The following is a 26,319-nucleotide window of genomic DNA, read 5'->3' on the forward strand; positions in this document are numbered from 1 at the left end:
TGCCTTATCGCTCTCACAGGCTCGAGGAGTGATTTTTGGCCGTCATCGGGGTCGAGGGTAGGACAAGAAGACCTTCACAGTGACACATACAACCCCACGACTAAAATAGACGCCCACCCACCCACACACACTCACACACACACGCATGTACACACACAGTAAAGAGTGCGTCATTCTGAGAACGAGTGCAAACCACCAAACGTTTTGTACTTTCGTCCTCTGGTTTGTTCAGCCAATCGCTGAAAAGCTGAAATAATAATCATCTAATGAACATAACTGAGCAATCGTTTACAGAACTGGAGGATAATTATATCAAAGACTTCTGTCGATTTTGATTACAGAATATTTTTCTGTTTTTGTGCCTTATGTGTTGTGAACTAAGACATTTCATATTGTATTTATATTCAGATCTTTAAGATGATTAAATATGCTCAGTGGTTCAGATTCCCACAAATTAGTTCTAGGATTGTTATTTTATCACTTGCCTGCACAACCATAAGGAGAAACTGAAGAGTAACTGGAAAAAATTCTGTTTGACTTAAAGGGGAATAATGAAGACATCTTGTATTCATCAGCTCTCTCGTCCCATCCAGTTTGCCATATAAGTCGTGCACATACTGCCCTCGTGTGTTGAGCCGGTGGTACTGACACAATCCTCCCAAACAGGCATATGGCAGGTACACTAGGCGTCAAACCTCAAACACCCCGACAGATTTTCATGTAAATAAGCATCACTGAAAACATCATGATTTTAACGGACTTTAACAGAAGGGTGTTGATGAAAACAAGGTTTACAGACTCCGTGAGGGTTACATGAAGACACCAGGAATGTACCACATGACTGACTTGATCTCACTTTCACTTTTTAAACAATTAAATCATTGAAGCCTCAAAAGTCTTTGCATTCACGGCACACCTGGTTTGTGAATTGTTTGCTTTGAGCATAGATAGCATGATATCATAAGAATTGTCTATTTAATGTTTTAATCATGACACGCAGAAATGTTGATGTTTTAAACATACTGTTTATTTTCAGAATTGCAGAAATACAGCCATTACCATCCACATAGAAGAGCTATCCGAACAGTAAATTTACTCCACCGATCTGAAATGACTGAGGGCACGACGAGCAGGAGCATTTATGTGGAAAGTCCTCATGTTAGTCGATGGAATTACAGTGTTTCCTCTGTGTTGCATTCACTGAACAGCAGTGTGGCAGCAGCAATGCTGATTTAATGCTTAGAGTTACTGTTTTATTATGACAGAATAACCACAGAGACCCATTTTGTATTGACTCGTGTCATTACACCAAGAATGAATAAACAAAAATGAAACAGGGCTCCGTCACAGCTGTGTAAATTTACACAGAAACAGTAATCTTCATATCTCTCTTACAGCATTCAACGGCGTTCTTCACAGTTCAGTCCGACAGCAGAAGAACAATTGCTTCATAGTCCATCCCTTCACTCTCGCCCGGCCTTCAGTTTTTCCTCCATTGTGTGATCTCCCTTTGAGCCTCCCATGCAGGGCGGACTCTTAACCAGGGTGGGGTTGCTTTGCCACTGCTCAGGAGTCTTTGCCTGGATAGCCAGCGCATGAACGCAGCTGCTCAGCTCCTCCTTCAAAGCCTCATTAACCAGGCGGTGGCGCTTTATCAGGGGCAGACCCTCAAACTGGGAGCTCACAACCAGGACACGGAAATGGGATTCAGAGCCTGGGGGCACAGCGTGCATGTGGCTTTCATTGTGGACCTCCAAGTGGTCCGGCTTGAGCGAGTCGGTCAGTTTGGCTCTGATAGCCCTCTCAACGGGCCGGCTCGGGTCTGGGTCCATGTGTGGTCTGAAGTGGGCCAGAGGCCGGCTTAAGGCAATGCTGGTGGAGATAGGCCGAGCACAGCGGAGCACACTGGGCAGCATCAGAGTTTGTGGCAGGAGATCAACTGTGAAAGCCAGGTATAAATACAGGTGACTTGCTATTTAATGAGCTGAGATATTCATGTCCTGGTAGGTGTTTTTGCTTAATGCCAAGCTTTGAGGTGTATTAACACGCTTCAAGGGCCATATTGGAGTTAGTCGACTCTTACTCAGCAATTAACAGGTGGCTGTATGTGTAATGTGTTGGTCCAGTTGGTTCTTGGATGCCTTGTTATTGACTGGAAGTTCATCACAGTACGGCAGCATGGATTTCATGATGATGTCAGCATGCCAGTTAGATCATTGGGAGACTTGATACCAATACCAATACCAATGCCAGATCAGCAACAGAGGCAAAACTGTCGTATTAGGTGGATCAGGCATCAGCCATGAGGTGACTGATCCATATTTAACAGTTTCTGTCTTTGTAATTTAAAATTCAGTGTTGCCATCCCTGGTACGTCTTATTGCTTCAATCAATCAACCAACCAATTAATAAGTTACACAAAGTGATGTACACAGATCTTACATTTGGGAAATGGGAGCACCAGTACCATAAGTTGGATATCAGTATGAGATTCAGGAGACAGAGAAAGCTGGACCAGTACATCATCAATCATCTGTTGTACAAATGTCCTTCGTTACATACACTATGTCGTGCGTTCAGGTATACTGTTAGTGGTGCTGTTGCACTGGCCTGCATAACACTGAGAGGCGCAGGTGTTCCTAATAAATCGGCCGCTGAGTGTAGTTCACGGCTCGATATGATGGGGACAAATGACGAAAGGACTAAAGGACTGTGATGCCACTGCAGAGCATCCGAAGTTATACAATCGTAATCTGCCGTAAAAAGCAGCCATAACCCATAAAATAAGCCAATTAGCCCAGTTCCAGTCCAGGCTAACGTTTGGTGACAGTGACTCCACAATGCCAGTTCTGCTGATAGTTAGCATCGATAACCGAATATTCAAGCTAAACTTCAGCTAATTGTTTGCTTGCTAGCATTAGCTGTTAGCTTTCATAACAAACATCATCCGTAATAACGGAAAACTGAGACACTGTATCGAAGTATTTACTGCAACGAAAAGCGAAGATAACACATCCGTGTGTGTTTCATAAAACTCTTACAAAGCACTGAAGCTCACGGGCAAATGAATTTTGCTAACTACTCACCTTGCAACTGAAGTCAATCTCACCCCCGTCACGTTAACACGAGTCACCGGAAGTGCTAGCACACGGCTGGGTAGTGTAGTTCTGTAGTCCCGCAGCGATGCAGGACTTCAACCGTCTTTTATAGACGTAAAACAATATTTATAGGCGTAAAGAAATGACAAAAAATGACGTTTCGTAATATTTCCACTTATTTATTCTTCATGGTTCTTTGTTATCCATTGTGATTCCACAGGGTCAGTCGCACAGCACCGTGCGAACCCAATCAAAAATCAACAATGAGAAAATATAGGAAAAAATCTCACACACCTTTAAACAGAACTGATGCTGTCACATTTAGGCTAACTATGATTCATAACCGGCATTTAACATTGATGTATTTACTTATATTTCATTCTCATTTACAAAATACACAAAATCAAAGACAACATACATCATTGTTCATTTACACTTCTTTTTTTTTTTATAACTTTTTTTCTAGTCATGGTTCCACAAACAGTTTCTATACTTACAAACAATCAACTACAGTTTCTACAGCACAGTGCAATGACAAAGGTGATAAATTCTTTGTTACATTTAATTAATGGCAATGCAATTTTATTGACAATAGCTTCAAGACTTAGGGCTGTTTTAAAGAATACACACGAATGTTAGCTGTTAAGTCCTGTGCCATTATGAAGCCAACACTCAGCATTTTAGTGGACAAGGCCAGCATGTAGTAATGTGCTCCAATTCCCAATAGCTTCAAAGAGGAGAATAAGAGACAAATACCCAAACACTTATTGCTTTGTTAACTTTTTGCACTCACGATTGACTGTTGCTCAGGCAACAAGTTACTTGTACAAAAACCCTGTAACGTAAGCTAAGATATGTATCTACGAGAGACAATTTTGACTTGGACGGAGCCTGAACTGAGTCACTGAGACAGGTTAGCGCTTTGACAGCATTCTATGTTGAACAAGTACAACAGTTATCTTGACATCGTCGATTCTTAATTTCATTGGTGATACAGGACAACATACAGAGAATAAGACTGCTGACGCTTAGCTTTTATATTTGTACAGTTAATGTGCATTTATATACTATCAATGTGCTTTTAAGAGGAAATCTGGGCAAATTTTGTTCTCTGACTTGCTGTCCATTTTGGCTTCTGAAGCCATCATTTCTTGCAGTTTTAATACAAGAGCACATGGACTTTTAAAGACAGGTTTTCAAGTGAGTTGTGAAAGGTTTTCGTCACCATAATAAGTCCAGTTGTTCCTGTTTTTCACATGACGAGTGGCTGAAAACCTACAAAGACTGCAAATTTCCAGGGGAGTCAAATGGTTTGAAGAGCTATCTTATTAGTTACATTATAAGTACTTTTATTTACATATATTCATATCTATAACAGAGAATTGATGGTGTAATGTGTAAACCCAGGCCATACAAAATATTTGGCAATAATTAATGAGAGATGGCACACTCATAGATAATGGGTCAGATGTCAAATTCGGAGTTAGATCGGTGCGAGACGGAGGGAGTGAAATGCAAGGGGCAGGTCATCAAAGCTCGAAGCACCTATGTTCACAACTGCACTCGTGTTCACAATCTTGTCATTTGGTAGGTTTTGGTCTTTGTGCTCTTGCTAAACGCTCACCTTGGTCTTCGTTAAATCTCTAGCAAGGCTGCATCAGAATGTGTCTAGGAGAACTCAAGGCATTCACAATTGTGCATGTACAACAGTGTACATTTAGTGCAATGGGTTGTCTATTTTTTGAACTGTCTTTGAGTCTACGTATGGCTGCTATCCTACAAAATGGCAGTTTGGACGAAAACTTTTCTTTTTTTGTTAATCTGTTGATGATCGTTTGTCTTCTGCCATGCAATTGTGAACATATCACCCTCGCTTTTCTAGATCAGGGGAATGTGGCGATGATTTCCGCCAACGCTCTGTGCTGTTACCAGTGTGGGATATATGACAATCAGCCCTTGGCAGTGAGTTCTCTACGGTGAATCTTGTGTTATATCTAGCTACATTTGTATAATAAAGCACAAGTAAACACAAGGTCCCAGCACGCTCCAAATCCACAACCTCATTATCAGAATAACCCTTTTCGACTGCAGTTAATCCTCACTGTTCAACGTGTCATGTGCCCCAAGGTCATACACACCTCAAATTAGGAACATTTTAAATAGAACAACTTTGCAGAACTCCACTGTTTTTACTTTGGGTGCAGTATTTTCCAGCCAGTCTAACATTGACTCTATTGACGCTCTTTCAGGTTGTCTTGATCCAAGAGCAAGAAAACAGGTTAAGCATGTCCAGTGCATCATCACAGCTACCCCACAACCTTTCTCCTCAGAATAGTGTTTGCCAAATGTGAAATGGTAGAAGACACAGAAAAAAATGTAATCTCAATATTGCACAGAGGTTCAATATTGCACTAAGAAGCACACTCACATTAATATAAACATTCAGTTAACACAAATAATTACATCATAGTTTATCTGTCATCTCTTACACGCTTAACACGATCTGTGCCTGCACTGAAACCACCAGAACTAAAAGTGTAGGCTTTTTGTCGAACTTTTTTTTTTTTTTTTTGATCATTTAGATGACCTGCTTTTCTTCAACGCGTCATTTGATTTAAGTTAATGGACATTTTCAAGACCGCCCTGTGGAGTGTGCCCTAAGAGGTGTGTGGTAAGGTCCATCAGACGAATTGATCCCATGTTTTTGTACTCTCAGTTTTCATAAATATTCATACATACTTTGTGACATGCATAACGCCCTCCAAAACATATTTTATAAGAGACCAACATATCGTAAAGTCTGGGAGGAGAGGTACTAAAAAAGGCATTTCTTACAAACGGATACACAGTATGATTGAAAAATGGTGATTGAGTGTGAGGCTCTGAACATTTTCAGGGAGTCAAGAAAATGTTAGGGACATTCACACTGGCAAATCGTTGTGCTTAAAATGTACATTTCAGCAGACAGCTTCATTTTTGTAATGAAATGGCGATTATGACAGCACAAAATGTTTACTTGGCGCGCAAAAACATATTGACCAGCTGATCTGAATGATCTCATGGCTAATCAGAAACAATGCTTTAAAGGGAGAAGGGGCTCGAGTGATCTCCTCGTCACATTCTAACAACAACAAAAGCAAACCTGGAATGTTCTATAATCTAGAAAATGGCAGTTATTTTATACACCAACACAAGACCTCAGGAGATACAGAATGAGGACGGGTCTTTGTTTAAGAGAAAGCCAAGAGAGCTGCGTCTTGGTTTTACCCCGCAAAGTCAAAAATGCTTCAAATCGAGGCATAAAATGTCGCATTTTTGATTGTATGTCCGACAATGGCAAAGTACTCAAGACTTGACAGGTGAGTTGAATTTGCTCAGAAGAATGGAGGTGATTACAGAGAACTCTGCGACAATGACTAGTGGTCATTTCTATGAGTCTATTTGCATGGCTCATTATCAAGAGCCCCCATCCCCTGACCTCCAACCCTGGGTGTGTGTACTCATAGTGGAGGGACCAAATCTAAATTTATATATTCCAGGAGAATGAAATGTCATGCTGTCACTGGCATGTTAGTATGACTTTCGCACCAATTCTGAGCAACTATCAACAATTTGTGTCAGCTCAGGGTGTATTCAGGCATTGTGATGGTTTGTCACAGCTTCACTATTCTTGATGGCATGGAGGGGTGCCTAGCAATTAATCACCAATCCCAAATATTTACAGCAAATTTGTGTCACTCTTCTGCACAAATCGTTATATGAGAGGGGTTAGAGGGTAGGATTTGGGAGGGCTCTTGAGCTGTTCATTCACAGTGTGGCGAAAACTCTTCTGCCCTCTGGAAAGCCGTCGGCACCACACTATTGCAGCACCTGACCCCGCGTCTCTGGGAGTTTAAGGGCCAGAAAACTGCCCGCCGCTAGCGCTCCCGAGGCAAAGAGGATGGGCACGGCCTTGGTGATACCGACGAACGAGGTAAAGATGCTTATTCCTAAAACTGCTGCTAATTTACAGAGGGCGTTGAGGAAGCCGAATGCTGTGGTTCTGAGAAAAGACAGGGGACAGATAAAGAGTACAGCGTCAGGGTCAGTCAGAGCAGCAACAGCAGATCAATCTTTCAATTTGTTTCCCAAAACAGACATTTTGTTTCTGAGATGAGCTGTTCAGGTAAGTCTCAAGACATAATCTGTGTTTTCCACATTTCTTTGTGAAGGCTGTGGGGACTCCATATAACCACAAGGTGGAGCTATAATGCTCTAAAATGAAAACTCAAAAGCTGTTCTCACACTGAATATGGAAGGGCAACCAAAAAGATGCTTTTGCTTTGGTAAAATGTTATGTTCTATTTTACATTGTGTTGCATTTCAACAAAAAAGGTGGGAAAAAGACTAGAGGACATTCTAGTAAAGCCATTAGGTGGCAACAAGACAGCTCGAAGCTTTACATCACATGCACTAGAGATGAGTTCACCCTACAATGTCATCCATCCCTGTAAGCCAACCAATCATCGTAAGGCAACTCTTATGACATCATTCACCACGTCATTCAGCCCCGCTGACCGTGCCTTCACGGTGTCAAGGAGATTTCAGGGCATGCCTAAATTGCCTACCTCTTGTCAGAGGGATAGAGCTCGACGGTCAGCACATCCAGGGCGTTCCAGGAAGCAATGCTGATTCCCCCGAACAGGCAGAGCAGAGCAATCATGGCTGACTCGCTGTTGCCAAAGGACAGGAAGAAACAGCTGATGCAAGAGATTACACTGGAGCCCGCTGGAGATAAAGGGGTAAGAAAAAGAGAGATGAGGGAAAACAGTGATGTATGAAGAAAGGAAGAAACCCTGCATATGAAAATTAGCAGTAACCTTTTGAACTGTAATGCATCTACACCCGACATGGTCCCACCAGTGCTCCAAATCCCCCGGCTGTTATGCAGACAAAACAACATAACGTGGACAAAACTAAATCCTGAATCCTTATAACACTCAGGCACCAGAACGAATGGCAGCCTGCGGCAGTACTTATCAAAATGTGTCATTCATCACTCTGCAATTAGATTTGTGAGTGCACTTTTATTTTATTCAGTGTCAGAGGAGAGCATGCCTGGCTTTTGTTTATCTATGAAGTTCCTCTAAATAGACTATCACTTTTTTCATCATAAAGTCTCACCAGAAGGTCTGCAATTTACGAATTTAGTCTGCAGACTGACTTCAACAACTTCCATGAAATACATACTTTCAACTAAGAGGGAGTGAGTCCAACCGCCAGCTACTGTAGACAGAGGCACTCTGCCTCATCGCTGTGAAAAATGGGAGCTGTCCTCACACTTTGCTGTAAGAAGGCCACCATTCATCAGCTGGGAAACATCAAACCTCAGCCCTTCAAAATGCGAGGTCACAGTAGCAGCTACTGTAATACTACAGTTTTTTAAACCTTATTTATACATCAGGGCATTGGTAACTTAGCCTGCTCGTTTTCTGTAACCTCTGTGCAACTGACTTGGTTCAAGTTCTGTGTTCTTCTGGCAGCAAATGAGAGTCCGTGTCTCTGAGGTAGATGACAATGCTTCTGACTGTCTTCTCACCCCCAGTTTTCCACTTATGCACAACCTTAACTCCCATTCTACCTTTATTTCAATACACACGGCACTGAGTACTGTGGCCCTGCGGTCGTGTTACCTAGCATCCTCAGTCGTCCAATCTTATCCATGAGCAACGCGGAGACGATGTTGCCTGGCAAAACGGCCAAGGTGCCCAGGAAACTGACAAAGTAGACCATGTAGGCATTGTTCTCATCACTGACGTCACTGAGCAGGCAGCCCTCTTTGTTGTGCAGGAAAGTGCTGTTGATGAGCTTGCAGTTGACCAGTCTGTACTTGAAGAGATCTGGGGTGAAAAGAGGGAGGGAGGGGTTGCGGAGGATGGTGAGAGATGAGACAGAAAGGGTCTTTGGATTAATTAAAACTCTTTATTTGTGAAATCTGGCTGCAAACAGCTTAATATAAAGTAGAGCGGATCAGAATGACTGCAAGAGGAAGGGAGTGGACATGTCATGAAATCTTCATTTCTATGGATTTTTTGTTTGTTTGTTTGTTTGTTTGTTTGTTTGTTTGTTTGTTTGTTTGTTTGTTTGTTGACATTTTAAACATGCAGGGAAAACCGGAGCACCCGGAGTAAACCTAATCTATCACGATGTCAGTGCAGTGCTGCAAGTGCAAGCACGAGACCCGGTCCACGTGAGACCCATTCAAAAGCCACTCCACAGTCTAAGTGTGCGTAAAACAGCGACGACTCTCGATCGGGCCCAACTGAAACATTGTCTAATTCGCTGTTCGCTCCGGGAAATAGCATCTGCAGCGTAACCGAGCAAGCTACGACACCGTGGGACGAGCCAACCACCCATAACGATAGGCAGCCTTGACGAGTGTTCAACATCCGCAGACTGCTCATTAAAATGATCTTCGATGTTTACTTCGATTACAGAAAAAGTAGCTGCAATCATTCCGAAGGTCGTGGCCAGAAAAAAAAGGCTAAAAAGGAAAACGGAAACAACGGAGAGGATGTACAAAAAAAGCGTAGCAATATAAAAATAGAAAATAACTGGAAGTACTGTTGCTGCTGCCCTGGTGACTAAAAAATGGAAAAAGGAGCCCCAAATACTCGCAATATTGTTTCCTTGCGTGATGACAAAGTTTGCGATTCTTGACGAAGACAAGTAAGGCAAAGCTGTAATTCCTGCCGATTTAACGGCGGAAGTCATTCTTTTGAGCCCGGTTAGAGTCGCTGAAGATGCTGCTGCATTTTCCGCAGGGGCTCTGGAAAACACTGTGGTCACTTTGCCAACAGGTGGCGGTGCCTGTGGCTCAGGTGTGGGTGGTGTCTCTGGCTCAGGTGTCGGTGTCAGTGGCTCAGGTGTGGGTGGTGTCAGTGGCTCAGGTGTCGGTGTCAGTGGCTCAGGTGTGGGTGGTGTCAGTGGCTCAGGTGTGGGTGGTGTCAGTGGCTCAGGTGTTGGTGTCAGTGGCTCAGGTGTCGGTGGTGTCAGTGGCTCAGGTGTCAGTGTCAGTGGCTCAGGTGTGGGTGGTGTCAGTGGCTCAGGTGTCAGTGTCAGTGGCTCAGGTGTGGATGGTGTCAGTGGCTCAGGTGTGGGTGGTGTCAGTGGCTCAGGTGTCGGTGTCAGTGGCTCAGGTGTGAGTGGTCTCTGTGGCTCAGGTGTGGGTGGTGTCAGTGGCTCAGGTGTCGGTGTCAGTGGCTCAGGTGTGGGTGGTGTCAGTGGCTCAGGTGTCGGTGTCAGTGGCTCAGGTGTGGGTGGTCTGTGTGGCTCAGGCTCAGTTTCACTCCTGTAAAACTGAATTCCGTGATCCACAGAGTCAACGAATGCAGAGGTGGTAGCCTCCAGTTCGTCCTCATCAGTGTCAGATTCGTCGTCCTCAAAGCTCCAGAAAACAGGGCTCTCAGGTAGAGGCGTGTAAGGAGGAGGCGGAGGACGAGGACTGAAGTCAGACTGAAGTCTGTAAAGCACAGAGTCAGCGGATGAAGAGGTGGTAGCCTCCAGTTCGTCCTCATCAGAGTCAGATTCGTCGTCCTCAAAGCTCCAGAAAACAGGGCTCTCAGGTAGAGGCGTGTAAGGAGGAGGCGGAGGACGAGGACTGCAGTCAGACTGACGTCTGTGAAGCACAGAGTCAGAGGATGAAGAGGTGGTAGCCTTCTGTTCGTCCTCATCAGTGTCAGATTTGTCGTCCTTTAGGCTCAAGAAACCAGGGGTCTCAGGTGGAGCCGTGTAAGGAGGAGACAGAGGACTAAGACTGCAGTCAGACTGAAGTCTGTAAAGCACAGAGTCAGCGGATGAAGAGGTGTCAGCCTCCTCCTGTTCGTCCTCCTCAGTGTCAGATTTGTCGTACATTAGTCTCCACAGCTCAAGTAAATTCAGAAACTGAATTCTGTGAAGCACTGTGGGGTCATCGTCCTGTTCAGCAAGCAGAGATCTCACGTCAAACGGGTGTATGCCGTTATTCTGATGCAACAGGCGAAGCCCTCTGAAGTCTGTCCGGTCTGGTGACGGTACATCTGGAGATGATTCCCCGCCTTCTGCCGGGTTAGCACTCGGTGGACTGGGGGGATCAGGTCCCGGTTTAGATCCGAAAATGTAAGCCGAAGCTCTTCTGAGCCAGTCTTTAGTCGGACTAAAAAAGGTCATTCCTTTGGTTGGTTTGGTTCACTAAAGCAGAAATAATGCAAATACCGTTCGTCAAATTTTTTTCTCAAGAATGGTGAAATACTTTGTTCAGTCTCTATATACATCACAGGCTGGCTTTGTTGCCTTTGATGTTCCCGCCGCACACGTCACAGGCCTGCTGCGTCATGGAGTGACGTCACAGCGAACATGAATGGGACTCGGGTTTGAATCGCGGGGGCGTGTGGCTTTTCCGGTCACGCCACATTTTAAACAGTTTGGAAAATATGTACGACAAGATGTGTTCAAAATCCACCACTCACATTTTTCTGTAGTCGAAGCCAATAAGAGGATATTCAATATTTCTATATTAGAGAACAGCCTATTGTATTTTGTCTACAGTAGAAACAGATATCAGCACCATTGGACAGCGCCCGCCAGGAGCTTCAGCTTCATATCTAAGCCTCGCTGTAGATTTCTATTTACTGTAAGAGTGTCAACATGGAACAATGTGCAGGTTATAGGACATGTCAGTCAACAGAGGTGTGCAAGGCAAGATACTTTTGAAACTTCCTGGTGTGTGAAAGTTCGTCCCAATTTTTCATGTCTTCTGAATTACAGCAGATATAATGACAAATGAAAGTGAAAGGAATAACTGTTTTAAACTCCCTTTACATCAGTATCATTAAATCGCCGTCGGTGGGCTTTCTATTTATTCATCTATTCATTATACAGAGGTTTAAATCCTTATTGCAACAAACAGTATGACACAGTCAGTGTGCCTGTGCCAGATGTGCAGTATTGAGGACAGCCACTCAGAGGCTACAGCCACTGCAAAGGAGCCCTGTCGTGCATACAGCATTGGCTGTTTGAGTCACAGCTTCACAGCTGTTCAAAGAAACTCACCTGACATCCTGGCTTTTTGTTAGGAAATCATTTCAATAACGTGCAGTCCAGTATAACACCATCACAAAGTATGTCCTCAAAATGTATTCAGTCCAAACACAGACAGCTGCAGTACTGTACCCGTCTGCTGTATCTGTTCAGACTCACTGCTTTTTAGGGACAGTTTTTTATTCTTAAATAATGTTTCGTACATTTCTCACATTATAATTACTACATCACTCCTCTGTCGGGCCTCCTGAAGCCCTCTCCTATTTGTTTCCTGTAAAAGGGCGAACAGGTTATTTCTTTTTGTCACTTTCGTTTGGCAGAGAAGTGACCGAGTGACCTTTTGGGCCAACAGAAAGTAACTCATTTCTTGCAACCCCACAGGTGTTTTATTCTAAAGATAATCTGCCAAGACTCACTCTATTGCAGTAAATGTGAATATGACTACAAACTGCTGGCATCTTGCAGTAATAACAGTAGATAAACTGTGAAGAACAGCCCTTTAAGCCTCTGGCCCAGCACATACAAGCTAAAATGATGTCACACCTGTGCAGCTCAACAGCATTCATCATGTCATTTGCTCCCATCATGCCACTTTGTGATAATAAGGTACAGTTCACTATGGCAACTATGAGACAGCCTGAAGTTCTACACAGGGAGCCTAAAGAGAGATTAAGCATTAATAAGCAAACAAGTTTCATAATCCCACTCTAATGAGGGACCCCTGGCTGCCGCTGATAGCAGCTGTGAGTGATTGCTTGACGTGTGTCAAGACTGCAAACAACCAACAAAGCGAGCGGAAGGTCTGGCGGATGCATCTATTGTGTGCAAGTGTCTATATGTGTGGACACAGCTGCTGAGTCTTTAGTGGACGTTGTCCCTTTTCTAAAATGTAAAAAGACACAGTTCTCATCCGCTTTCTGCATGTCACTTCTATTGTGTAACTTCAGGGGAGGAAAATCAGTCGTATGGTTTGAGGTGAGAGATGGCGCCGCAATTTCAGACCAGTCAACAGTGGAGTCAGCCGAGAGGGGAAAAGAAAATAATTGAGCCATTTTCACAGACAGCTGGAGCTGACTTTGCTGCTCTTTTGTAGATCGTGACAAGGAAAGGTGGAAAAAACACTGTCTACTTAAGCTGGATGTCATTGGATGCAAATACATGCCCAGGGCTGTTGTGCTGATTATAAATTGTACAGGTACTTGTACTTTGTCTTAGATCAATGACAGCATCATCCATCCATCATGATACTAGATGACGACACTACACTCACACAATCCTTCAATAATTTGTAGCCAGAAAACCGAAATGAGTGACACTGTGCTAATATCTCCACTTAAAAGAAAGTTATTTATACGGAGTTCTTTGAGAGCACTATAAATAGCACAGGAGGAACAAGGGCAGAGAGAGAAATGGGAAAGACAAGATCACGTTCACAGCTTACTGCACATTCTGATTGAAGAATTTATTCGCTTTTTGAAGGGATGTCAAAGAAATCAGCATCAAACTGACCTACGTTGTAGAAAAAAATGTCATTAAAAGGCAATAAAGAAAATATTGTGATGATCTTCCGTGGACTGGATTCCTTAACTTCATGACGGGGCGGAGGACGCACAGCCATGTCTTCCTCTGTTTGTTTGCTCGCACTCTTTCGGCACCACACCCGCACACACATCGACCTCTCATTCATGCATCACAGACACAACAGATGTTCCTGCTGTAAAGTTGAAAGTTGATGCAACGCATTCATGTCTCATTTGTTAGAAACAGAATTTTTTAGTTGCCACTCACGTTTGACATACAGTGTGGGTCTGCATTTGTGTGTGTGTGTCCTACCTGTGTTGTAGAAGAGGGTGGCGATGAAGGTGCAGTTCTTGAAGAAGGTGTTGCTGGAGGTGATGTCCTCAAAGTAACACTCCTCAAACAGTGAGTCCTCAAACACCATAGACCTCATTTTCAGGTTCATAAATCTGCAAGGAATTACAGACGAGGACGGAGGCAAAGAGACGATGAATAGATGGAAGATGGAAGTGGGGAGTGGAGAGAGAGAGAGACAAGTCTTTCATCACAACGATTTCAAACTGTGAGGCTGTCAGATATTCAATTACCATGTGACTGTTGCAGAGTTCAGGTTGAAAAGGCAAGGTCAAAGGAAACATCAAAGACAGGCTTGTTAAACATGTCTGCAGGGCTTTCATCCAATTCAGCAATGTTCACAATGAAGCATTTGCTGAACCTGCATTTATATTTTCATCTGGTTTATTGTCATCCACCGCATAGTATTTACACTGATCCATCCACTGCAAAGTATTGGAGAAATGGAAAACATGAAAATTGTGGAATGTTCTTGGAATAAAAGGCAACTGGCCAATTTAAAATGAGGCCTCCTTCGACAGGCCAACCCTAACAAGGGGAAACAGCTGACTCACTTGTCGTTGAAGTACTCTCCCTGGCGGTGGACCTGGTTTTCCAGGGTGAAGTTAAAGGTGACGTGTTCTACTTTCTCCTTGACGAAAACCTTGGTGCGCGAGGAGTACTCCTGCTTCTGCAGGTACTTGATCATGTCGGGGAACCACACTGTTAGACCGTAGTAGCTGGTCGAGGAAGAGGAGGAGGAGGAGGAGGAGGAGAGAGACAGAGACAAAGTGAGAGTGCTGCTGCCACAGAAAAGGCAAATATACAGAAACAGGCCTGCAGGGGAATGACGATGCCTCTGTCAAAGAAGAACATGAGCAGTGTTTCTGTGCACTCGAGGAATTAACATGTTATATCTCGTTTGTTTAGCGAGTACAAAAAATGACGCAACCAGCAGGGACGCCAGGAAGTGACTGCTCGCCACAAAGAAGTAGTTGAACATATAAGCCACTTTAAAATGAGAAATCATCATTTTTATACTTTGATGTTTTTACTGATTAAACAAACAAGATATAACATGTTAGTTAATGAGCTTTCGAGGTGTTACCAGGTGGATGTTGTGGCTGCTGCTAACTGTTTCTCCTGTTTCAGCTAAGCTAAGCTAACTGGCTGCTGCCAGTAGCATCACGTTTAACATATAGACATGAGACTGGTATCATCACATCTGACACTGTGCCAGCAAATAAGCATATTTCCCAATCTGAAACTATTCCTTCAAGTACAGTTCATTATTAGCATTTTGTGGACCGTCAGCCCTGTGCTCCACTAAAGGTCAACATTGTAGCTTTACTCCACTACATTTTCTTTGCAGATCAGTAACTTTTTGAGTTTTCAGCAGTATTGATACAAAATAACATTCCTCACTGGCCTCATTACTTCTTGTTCTTTGCTTTGCTGTTTCATTTTAGTAAGATAAAATCTGATAAAAGCTCTTTGGAGTAATCACTCCTCTGGAAATACAAACCTCATGTGCAGTCTGGCTTTGTCACTGATGATGGACACATGAGCATTTCCTCTGCATTCAGATCACACACAGCTACCTGACAGCAAGCTGTTCAGCCAACAAACAACAACGAAATACTGCCGTGCTCAGCACTAGCCAGCTCTCTTTGATTGCAGCAAATAAATGGACTTCATCAACTGGCTGAAAACCTGCAGTGGTTCACCGTCCTTTAGCCTAATCTCACCTGAAGGACATAGAGAACCACACAGCCATCATCATGTAGGTGGTGCGACGGTACTCGGGAGAGAAAACAGTCTGGAAATTACTCCACACCTGAAGGAGCACGGACGTGGACACACAGAGAGAAAACAATAAATATACAGTACAGGCAGATAAAAAGCAAACATACACCGGGCGTCACGGAAAACAACATCTTTCATCAGCTGTAAGAAATAAACACCATGTCCCAGAATCCCTTTGCAGGCATAGGGTAAGCAAAGTGAGACAGCACAAGCTGAGAGACAAACATGTCCTGCCACTAAATACACATCATCCACAAAGACAAAATGAATTATAACATCAATAAAGCCTGAGCTGAGCGGGGTCCTGCAACATTTCATCTTCCGACTGTGCGTCCACCTTCAAAAGAGGTACACCTGTCTGTCGGATGCGCTCATAAATGACATTTATTTAACACTTATTCAAACAAAATGCTGATTCTCTTGATTATAATACATAATAATGCTTTGATGGTTTGAATTTTCCTCACAGGATTTGGTGGGCAGTTATACCCCCCCTGCACACTGATGACCCGCCCTGTTTTAAAGGAGAACAAGCCTTAGACGTTACCCCACTCTCATCAAACTGGAGCTGGAGGTTTCTAGCTTAGCCAAATCTCAAACGCAACTTTTTATTTCCTGATTCTACTTTAAAGACACCTGTAAAAACAGCTGAAAGTGAGCTTTAAAACACAGGCAGGCTAGCTGTTTCCCCATCCTTCCCCTGTTCATGCTAAGCTAAGCTAAGCTAATTGATTCCTAGCCCTTTCTTCATATTTACCAAACAAGTATGGGAGTGGTATCAGTCTTTTCTCATAAAGTTAATATTCCCACATGAGAAACAGTGAAATAAAACAAACTGAAGGGTTTATCACCTGATGGAAAAGCGTAGTGAGCTTTGTCCTCCATTTCTCATGCCAGGCGGCGCCATCGCCCAGGTTCAGCAGCTCATCCATCTGCTTCACTGTCTTGATGGTGGTCACCTGGGAGCAACAGCACAATCAGTAAATTACTGTGTTTAATGATGGTTAATTACGTTTTTCCTCAAAGCACTTTGAAGCTTTACATGTGAGGGAATAAAACATGCTTCGACATGCAAGTCATATGAAATATATGTAACTTATAATAAATTCACTATCGGATTTTTCATCACTGCTTGACATTAAACATTCGCTTTGAAATATTACAGATGCTCAGTAGCATTCATGTTATTTCCATATTATTAGTCATCTCTATTATTCAAATGAATGTACAAATCAGCAGCCCCCATAGAGGCACCCAACCCCTGAGAAAATAAAAAGACTCCATTCGACCTAAAAATTGTATAACGAGAGGGACTTGATCTGCCTAATCTCTCACCATTAACACTATGATATATTAAACATGGCCAGTTATGATGACTAATTTATTGGTTATTATAGTAAGAGGAGGTTACAAAGTATATTTGTCACCCTATTTCGTTTATCTATTAACATGAACTGTGTGGCTGGAAGCATTACAGCCGTTTAAAGAAAAATCTGTTTGAACTCATTAATATGCAGATTTATGCAGCACAGAGCTCAAAACCTGCTGCACTGCATTAGCCTACAGACAGACACACATGCGCTGTGTGAAGACGTTTTTTCCTGCATGCGGACAATAAGATTCCTTACAGAGAAGACCCTCTCTGGGTAGCCCTTGGCCCTCATGTTAGTGTCATGGACCTGCTTCAGGATCATCCACGCCTCGTCATGTTTCCCATTCTGGAGGAGAAAAACAATAAAAACTAATTTACATGTTAGTCAGCACTTATGTTGTCTTCCTGGGAATGAAGACCTCCCAGCAGGGAGGGTGAAAGGTTACCAGAAGGTGGCGCAGGCCTTAAGTCACACTCAATATTTCAACACGTCTGAACAGTTTGTGAAGCCTGTGTTTATTTCTGGTTAATGATCAGGTGTAAGAGCGAGTGATGTTTTGGTTCAAACATTAATTAGCGACTTCGTAAGTGTCTGAGACACCTTGATGTGAGTGCCAAACAGATGTGACAGAGCCACAAAACGTCAGCACACATTTGTAGAAATTAATCCCTCAAATGTGGCATCTGTTGAAAATCAGCTTTCAGCAGCCAATTGAGGCCAATGTTATGATCAGTTTCCATTTTTCAGGATGTTAAAGTCAAGATGTGAAAGACTCAGCTTTGCTCTTGTGGCTTCAAATATGAAGCTACAGCCAGCAGTCGCTTAGCTTAGCTTAGCTTAGCTTAGCACAAATAAAACTCTAAAAACTCACATTACACTTCTGTTCTAATAGAGATTAAACAAACAGGATATAACTTTATGATTAAGAGCATCTAGAAAACTTGGAAGGCAGATTTTGTTACCTCTGGACTAAGCCAGGCTGGATGCCTCTCCCTGTTTCCAGTCTTTATGCTAAGCTAAGCTAACCAGCATCTGACTGCAGCTTCATATTTACCATACAGACATGAGAGTGGTGTCAATCTTCTCAGCTAACTCTCTGCAAAAAGCAAATATTTGTGTTTCCCAAAAAATGTAGCTGTTCTTTTATGGCAGTTGTTCCCAAGTGTTTTTCTTCAGGGATCCAATTTCTATCAGTGAGTAAACTGAACTGTGAAATGTTGAGATATGGGCCAAATGTGTGTATTTATAAAGGGTTTTTTTACACCCCAAACCAAAGATCTTTCATTCAAAACCTATACTTAATCATTTAAACATAATGCTGTTTTATGTTTAAATGTACACAACATTTCACATCTCAGTTTGCAGATTTTTTGTGACCATTTGCAGATTTTTCTGTATCCCTGCAGCCAGCTTCATTTACTGTACTAAAACGATTCACTGATGCCTTTTGATGTCTATGCGTGTGTGTGTGTGTGGGTGGGTGTGTAAGAGAGCAGGGGTCTTGAAACATCAAAGTTAATTCGAATGAAAAACCACACAGAACAAGTGGGCAAATTACTACTGAAGTAACAGTTTCTGTGTGTGTAAAGCAGCGAATAAATGAATACATGAAAATATGTCATTTGCTGTGGTTATGATTGCTAAAAGTGGCTTAGTAGCACATTAACAGAGTGATGGTAATCCGGGGATGCTAATTATTTTGACCAGCTCACTGCACATTCACACCAGCTACACAGTTTGTGTCTTATCTTTAACTTTCCTATTTACTTTTCAGTGTGTCAGTATTCAAAATACACTAGCCTGCTCCCAGATCTATATATGTGCATGTTTATTAATGTATTCAAATGATGTTGGAAAAGCGTCTAAGCAGCACAGCATCTTCCACTTTGCAACTGTTTTCAAGGCTGTTTATGCATTCAAGAAGTCATTGTATTCAAAGAGCATTTCCACAGCGTGTGGCGAGAGCTGTCAGGCTGACCTCCAGGTAGAAGCGGGGGCTCTCAGGCATGGTGGTGAGGGCAGAGATGGCCGCCACAGAGGGGAAGGCACACACCAGCACAAAGACACGCCAGCTGTGGAACTGGTAGGCCGAGCCCATCTGGAAACTCCAGCCTAAATGAGGAGAGAGGGGGAGAGAGGGAGGAGGTGTGAGAGAAAAGAGGAGCTAAGAGGCAGCTGCAGGACAAGCTTCCTCAATTGAAACTGTACTGCTCTGCTTGTATGCATTTCTTTAAACTGCAGCGATTAAGAGCTGCATTGCAGTGGCTTTTATCACATGTGCTCCATGTCGCCATGTTGGCCGAGTTGATCTCTTCAGTCAGGTTGAAATGAACTGAGCTCAAAATGTACACTATGCATGTTTTTTGACATCTGAGTAGGTGCTTAACACAAAAAGGAAGTTATTACAACAGAAAAAACATGCACAACCTTTCAGCCTCAATTGTTCTGACACTGAAAATAGCACTGAAGTCAATCCAGCATCAAGCTTTCTGACTCAGACTTGACTTGGTCTTAGTCATTACCGGATGTTGACTAAAATTTGAGAATATGAAAAAAGGAGAAACACATTGCATCAACTGTTTTAGCGCGGTAACACTTCATTTTAAGCTCGTACCCACAGCATTGATCATTTAGCATCTTTTTATTTAAAAATACCAATAAGAGATGTGGCTGAAAGCTCTTCAGTGGACCTGAGTTTTAAATCAAACTACTGTCCCTTCATGAGTTTTCAGTACATTTACAGACTGTTTTAAACCTGGCTGTAAATAATGTACCAACAGCTAATAAATGCTTTGTAGCACACAGTATGGATTTGGTCATTTCAGTCATTTTACATTAAAGCTATGAAGCACTGTGTCATCAATCATACATTTATCATCAATTCACCGGTTACACATCCTTTTAGTTATAAAGTTATGTTAGAATTGTTAACAAATACATTAATAGACATTAATCTATATCTTAGCTTTGGACTTTATTATACTGTTATAAACCATTATGTGTTTATATAATTCTTATTAATGCTAAACAGGGGATAAAGTAGATGTTACCTGTCCTTGGCAGTAGCTCCAGAAGAGGCTGCTAGCACACAGGCTGACACCTCTGCTAAAATCACTTTTGTTTAACCATATTAAGATGAAGATTAAGAAGCAAACAAGATGAAATTAAGGTAACGCTCATTTTGCGACCCCCTCAAAACGCTGCTGATGTAGTTTGCATCAAATGAAAGTGGTGGAAGAACTCCTGGGATCTTTTTCTTAAGTGAAAGTTGCATTTTCACAGTATAAAATAACTCTTTTACAAGTGAAATCAAGTAAAAGTACTGAACTATTAGCATCAAAATTTATTTAAAGCATTTACAGTAAAAGTACTAAATATGCAAAATGCTATCTAACGCATTAACTAACCAGCATACATATTGCCTCAGACCATTATTTGCTGACTGGCCGATCTGTTTGCTTTTCTCACCATAGTGTGGGATGATGGCCCAGGCCATGGCGGAGGCGTAGATACCGCCAATCATCCAGAACATGCAGAGCCAGCTCAGATGCTCTCCTCGCTTCTCCTGCGCCAGGAACTCAGAGTAATAGGAAAACACGATGGGAATGGAGCCACCGATGCTGTGGAGTAAAGAGGGAGGCAGGAGTTGAAAGGCAAAGACAATTAAAAGAAGAGCAAGAGAAAGGATCCACACAGAGGAGAAGCAAATGGTGGGTGAGATAAGAGAGAGAAAGAAGAGAGCGGGAAAGATGACACAAAAGAAAACAAATCAGGTAATGCTGTGAAGAAAGAAACGAGCGGGAATAAAAGCAATATGACAAAGAGAGGGAGGAAGGAACAGCAGAAAGACAAAACACAATGAATTAAAGGAAAACAGAAAAGAGAGCATGGAAGAGCGTGAGACATGAGAAACGACTGAGAAGCCTCGTGCTTGATTAAGAGTGAAGATTAACGTCGTAACGGCCAAGCTGACCGCAATCGATAGCACCATCTTTACGGCCTCTGCACATGTTACATCGCAACGATTTACAATCAGATGGGATCTGATGGCGCCAACACATTCACAGCTCTGCAGCCAAACAGGAGCCGCGCTGTTAACAGAGTCAGTTTGGAAAAGTTTGAAGTTCACCACATTGCAAATGGCAGCAATATCCATGATGAATCAGTCATTATGCATATTCCACCAGAAATGGACGACTTCACAGTCTGTCTTTAGGCTGAGCTCAAACCTGCGTTACAGTATTTTAATTATGAGCTCTAACCAAATTATTCAGTTGCATGCAGCATGTAAATAAAGGAATAATGAGGTTTACTGACAGATGAACTTTCTACATTAAAGCAATTATCTGAAGGATCTGAAGGCGTCTGACTATGACGCCCCCTGGTGGCAGCATCAACAAGAGCCTACACCCACGCCGGCGGCTCAGCAGAGCAGTACGAGAAGGGGCTAGTTATGTAACAGTCTGTTCAATACTGATGCCTCGATATGACCTACAAATCAGACGAAACAACACAAGGTCATGTTTTAAAGAGAGACCCTGATAATCGGAGCAAAAGCCGCTATTTTGCCAGAGTCAACAGCATTTGACGCCGTAGACAAAAGTAGCCTCAAGAGACCAGAAAACACCAAAGCTACAAATTATTCATTTAAAAATCAGGAGTGTGACGGCAGCTACATTTCTACAGCTTTTACGCCACACTTTCATCAAAAACAGGCTCGTTGTGTGGATGTTCTTGACCTAAATGAATGAAATTACTGCCTTAAGCTCCAGCAAATAAAACAGCTTGAAGGAAATTCAAAACATCAAAAAGCACATTCCAACACTTGATTGCTCAACAGCTCCTGAAATGCAGAAAACGCCAAACATCCAAGTGTCTGTGGGTGGATTTTTTTCCTGTTAATATAAGCACAGGATTTGTGTCTGTCCTTCGACATGTGGCACTGCTCTGCCTGTCAAGTCAACTGATGGACCACAGCGGTCGTGACTGTCTCATTTGCAGGCCTGGCTGCCGTGCCCGTGTGTGAGTCATCTGCCTCCTTACCCCACACCAGAGGCCAGGCGGCAGAAGAGGAAGGAGACGTAGCCCTGCACGAAGGACGAGAAGAAGGCAAACACGCTGTTGATGGAGAGGGAGATGAGGAGGGTCTGCCGTCGGCCGATCCGATCAGCCAGGCCGCCCCACACGAAGGCCCCGACCATCATACCCAGATACACGATCAGACCTGGAGGAGAACGAGGGAATCGAAGCCATGGAGGGAAGAGGAGGAGAGTAAGGGCAGGGAATGTGATGGGAAGACATAATGAGGGAGGGAAGAGGGACAGAGGACGTGATAATGAGGTATTATTCATCAGTATACTCATTGATATTACATCCAGCACTCACGTGCACTCTCATTAGCTTCCCAATGCCCAGTCTGTTAGCTCATGCGAAGCCTAATTGGACGACTGAAGTGTTTTGCACAAAGCAGAAAAGAGGGAGATCTTCTGCATTAAATTCCCAGAAACATCCTTCTTCCCACAGCATCACCTCAGCTGACACAGCATCGGCCGCTTCAGGAAGTCACCGCCAGGGAGCAGACAGGCCGTTAACAGACGCGAACATCACCGGTGTCGTGTGACATCACTCACATCCCACGCCAGCCTCGCTCTGCCGGCCTCTCGAGCTTTCTCCCTCTGCGGCAGTGAGGACGCTCCAACACACACACACACACGCACACACACACGCACCAGTTGCTCGCTTGCATCTCAGCCTTATTGACATCCTGTCAACAGTTATTGGTGAGATCACTCTGAATGAGTGAGGAGGTGCAGCGCCTGCTCTTGACATCTGTGTTTAAATGTCATTCTCAGTTTTCTGTTGGTAAAATCTTCGACTCTTACATCTATGCTATGTTTTTTTACTAAATGTGCGAATTAAACCCATGTGTGTCCAGCATTAAGACACGTATCTGCACTGAGTCCACTAATCGGACTGTATCAGAGTCAAGGCGTCGAGTTTGATTTTAGATGAGTTTAACTGAACGTCTTGTGTCAATAACGCGGTGCTACCTCATTACTGCAGGCACACAAACCGCCGATTCATTGACAAGACGATCTCAACTAAAGGTCCACGTGCTCCAGAGCTTTCAGCTGGGCCTGGTTCGTGTTTTCTGGAGCTTTTTTGGCTTCCCATACCCGCCCTGCATCAGCCTCGTTAGCCCTGCCAGTGTTTTCCCCGGCCAATCAGCTCCTTCCCTGTTCTCCTGTTTCATTCGCCTCACCTGAGCTCCTCCGCCCGCCTCTCCACCTGCACCTCATCCCCTCATCAGTTTAGTCTGTATTTCAGTCCAGTTTTCAGCTCAGTCTTTGTTGACTCATCTGCTCTGTTTGTCTGCTCCTGTGTGCCAGTTTTGCTATTTTCAATGAAGAGATTTGATCCTGTCTGCTTCCTGTAGGCCTCCTGCATTCTCTCCTCTCACTTTGACAAACTGTGTCTCAGTTTTGCTTTGTCATCTGCTGTTTTCAAGCTCTAGAGTAAAGCTTAACTTCAAAGATAATAAAGATGAGAAATCCTAAATGTGTTCACAGTTCCATTACTATCACCAGACAAGAACATCAATACTGGACGATTCTATAAAACCCTGGATAATGTTCAGTCTTTTAAAGTCCGATAACAATATTTTTCAGTCCTCCCAAGAAGAATGGCAACATCAGTTGTTTCATTAAATGTCGCAAAAAGTGACAAATGGCTGTAATAATTACAACAACAGTAAAGGAGGATGTCAGACGAAATTATAACGTGACAAAGTCCATGAAGGGACGAGGCCGGCATGGATGGATGAGACAACGAAACACCGGACTTTAACACGGGAGGCCGCCAGTGTTTTACAAAGCATGACGAAGATCCCAACAACCTTAATGAAGAACTCAAACCACAGTCTTTCCCTCAGCGTACCCATGTCGTCTAAACCTACCTGTGTCAGTGCCCTGGAGCTACCCAACCTAGCCAGAGCTTTGTCAGATCATGAAACAGATGTAACACGGTGGTTTGTAACCGTCTTGGAGGAAGGAAGAGGTAAATTATCTCCTCCTGCATCGGCACTGGGTGCAAATCGTGAGGTGCGATGTCATTCATGGGATACTGATAAAGACCATGAGATGCAGCCCAAAGCTCCAGAATGATGATGCTGACTTAAGTGCTTTGCGTGACGGTCAGAAGCTGATTCTCATTTTATTTCATCGTAGGTTCACCACCCGGCGAATCTGAAGCAGATCATTGCATTTAACTATCTTCACTTTTAATGGCCACCAAACCAGAGTCAGTGCAATATGCAAAATGCCTCATTTTGTATGTCACAGCTTGTTTAGCTGTAATGACCAGCTTGCTGTACTCTGTCCAGTATCAAGGAGACTTGCAGCAGTGATGAGGGTGCAAGCTGTTACTCCACCTAATGGGAACCACATCACAACAGCTGATACTGTTTGACGCAAATCAGCCCTGCCTTTGTATTCCTAAATGGAGTAAATGAGCCAGATATCCTGGGGTCAACCAGCTCACCTCATGATTTACATCCATGATTTAGGTCTGCACGGGCTTTAAACTGATCTGTCGGATCAGCTGAGATAATCCATCACACGGTCTCAACAAGTTAAGTGTTGCTGATGAAGCTGGATGCGCAGCTCGTACTCACTAGGATTACAAGAAATGCTGAGGCAGAAAAAGCCAATTTTAGCACTGAGGATGGATGTTTTTGACTTGGAATAACACAAAGAGAAGAGGGGTGTCCCTTCCCTCTAGATGAAAATACCTTAAAGGCGCTGATAAAAGTGTGTGCGTGACTCTGATTCCCTCGCCTGTGTAAACACCGCAATGCTGAATTAGGGGAGAAGGTGACTTTCACTCTGTTGTTTGATGGATTGCAGGGGATTCTCTGCGTGCATATGTTGCCAAGTCTCCATAATTGCAGGTGTGTGTAGTCCCTTATTTGCATGCGTGAACTCCTGTGTTTGTCTCAATATTTCCCATTTTCTCCCACACCGTAATGTCCTATAATGTCCGCCATTGCCTGTGCGTGGGTGGCGTGTGTGCATCTGCATGCGTTTCACTCTGAGAGACAGCTGTGAGCCGCTTCTCCTGACAATACAGCTCATAGCGGCAAAAATGAGCCAGGGATGATGACTGGGCTCAATAGCTGTCGCCGCAATGCAGCAGCGTGGAGGTGGAGGACAGACAGAAAGACAACCACGGTGACCAGGATGGGCCTTACAGCAGGTATCTCTTCTCAAGCCTCCCTGTGAGCTGCAGTCTGGGAATCTGCCTTCTGTGCTGCCCCGTCAACCTTTCAGCACTCACTGTAACCGGATACTGCCTCTCCCTCTCCGCCTCCCTCTGTCGTCACATTCAGACAGCTCAGGTTTGTCGATCAGCGCGGCGAGAATAGAATAACAGCTGCATTTAGCTCAAGGATAAATCAGGTACCGATCCATCTCGTTCATCTGAGAGGCAAAATAATTGATTAGGAGTCTTAAGAGCAAAGATTGAAAGCCTAATCATCATCATATAAATACAAAGCACTTTGAGACTTCGCAGTTTGGCCACTAAATAACAGTAATTAGGACTTGCTGAGTAATGAAAGCTTGAGTCGACCTTTTTGTGGAATTGCAGCATTAATATTCCAAAAGAAAAGGTACAAGGAGAGGACATGTTTGTCCTGAAGGACAAATGTCCTACACAGTTACATAATGGGCTCTAATGTTTCACCATGAAGCAGTTTCTGATCTAAGAAACAAATCTGTTTCTGACCTGAAGAGAATACTTAAGGCGACTACAATCAGTATTTTCATAGTGACAATGACTAACATGACTGACATGACTAAAGAAGAACAGCTAACTCTGTGGAGCTTTATCATGCAGCTCATTCTTCTGCTTTTTACAGCGTGCAACTTTACCCTTTTGGTTCACTCTCAGCTCTCTCATCAGCTTTATTTTTGGGCACCCATTGCAGCTGTTTTCAGCTAAAAAGCTCAAAAAAGCCCATTTTACACACCTGCCCTGCAGCATACAGCGGACAGAAAGTTAGCAACTAGCAGCTGAATACCAAGGAGGATTTAACAGCTAATGAGCCAGATCTTGCTTTTACTGCACCTCTACAA

At 43.4% G+C, this 26,319-nt stretch overlaps 2 protein-coding genes across 2 annotated transcripts in view; both read right to left on the reverse strand.

The window, feature by feature from the left end:
• Positions 1–1,013: 1,013 nt before the first annotated feature.
• Positions 1,014–2,160, reverse strand: bola1 (bolA family member 1). Its single transcript, XM_070966715.1, has one exon. The coding sequence runs from the start codon at positions 1,914–1,916 to the stop codon at positions 1,464–1,466; it is 453 nt and encodes a 150-aa protein (XP_070822816.1). The 5' UTR covers positions 1,917–2,160; the 3' UTR covers positions 1,014–1,463.
• A 1,096-nt stretch (positions 2,161–3,256) lies between these two features.
• Positions 3,257–26,319, reverse strand: part of sv2a (synaptic vesicle glycoprotein 2A) — a 46,363-nt gene continuing 23,300 nt past the window's right edge. The window contains exons 3-13 of the mRNA XM_070965690.1: positions 22,229–22,409; positions 20,654–20,805; positions 19,164–19,297; positions 17,441–17,530; positions 16,664–16,771; positions 15,755–15,843; positions 14,582–14,746; positions 13,989–14,122; positions 8,771–8,977; positions 7,706–7,865; positions 3,257–7,140 (exon numbers count right to left, since the gene is read on the reverse strand). Of these exons, the coding sequence (XP_070821791.1) occupies positions 6,957–7,140; positions 7,706–7,865; positions 8,771–8,977; positions 13,989–14,122; positions 14,582–14,746; positions 15,755–15,843; positions 16,664–16,771; positions 17,441–17,530; positions 19,164–19,297; positions 20,654–20,805; positions 22,229–22,409 (1,604 nt within the window). The 3' untranslated portion in view covers positions 3,257–6,956. The remainder of the gene's footprint in view (positions 7,141–7,705; positions 7,866–8,770; positions 8,978–13,988; positions 14,123–14,581; positions 14,747–15,754; positions 15,844–16,663; positions 16,772–17,440; positions 17,531–19,163; positions 19,298–20,653; positions 20,806–22,228; positions 22,410–26,319) is intronic.

The sequence above is a fragment of the Chaetodon trifascialis genome, chromosome 7 (assembly GCF_039877785.1).
Source record: "Chaetodon trifascialis isolate fChaTrf1 chromosome 7, fChaTrf1.hap1, whole genome shotgun sequence".
NCBI lineage: Eukaryota > Metazoa > Chordata > Actinopteri > Chaetodontiformes > Chaetodontidae > Chaetodon > Chaetodon trifascialis.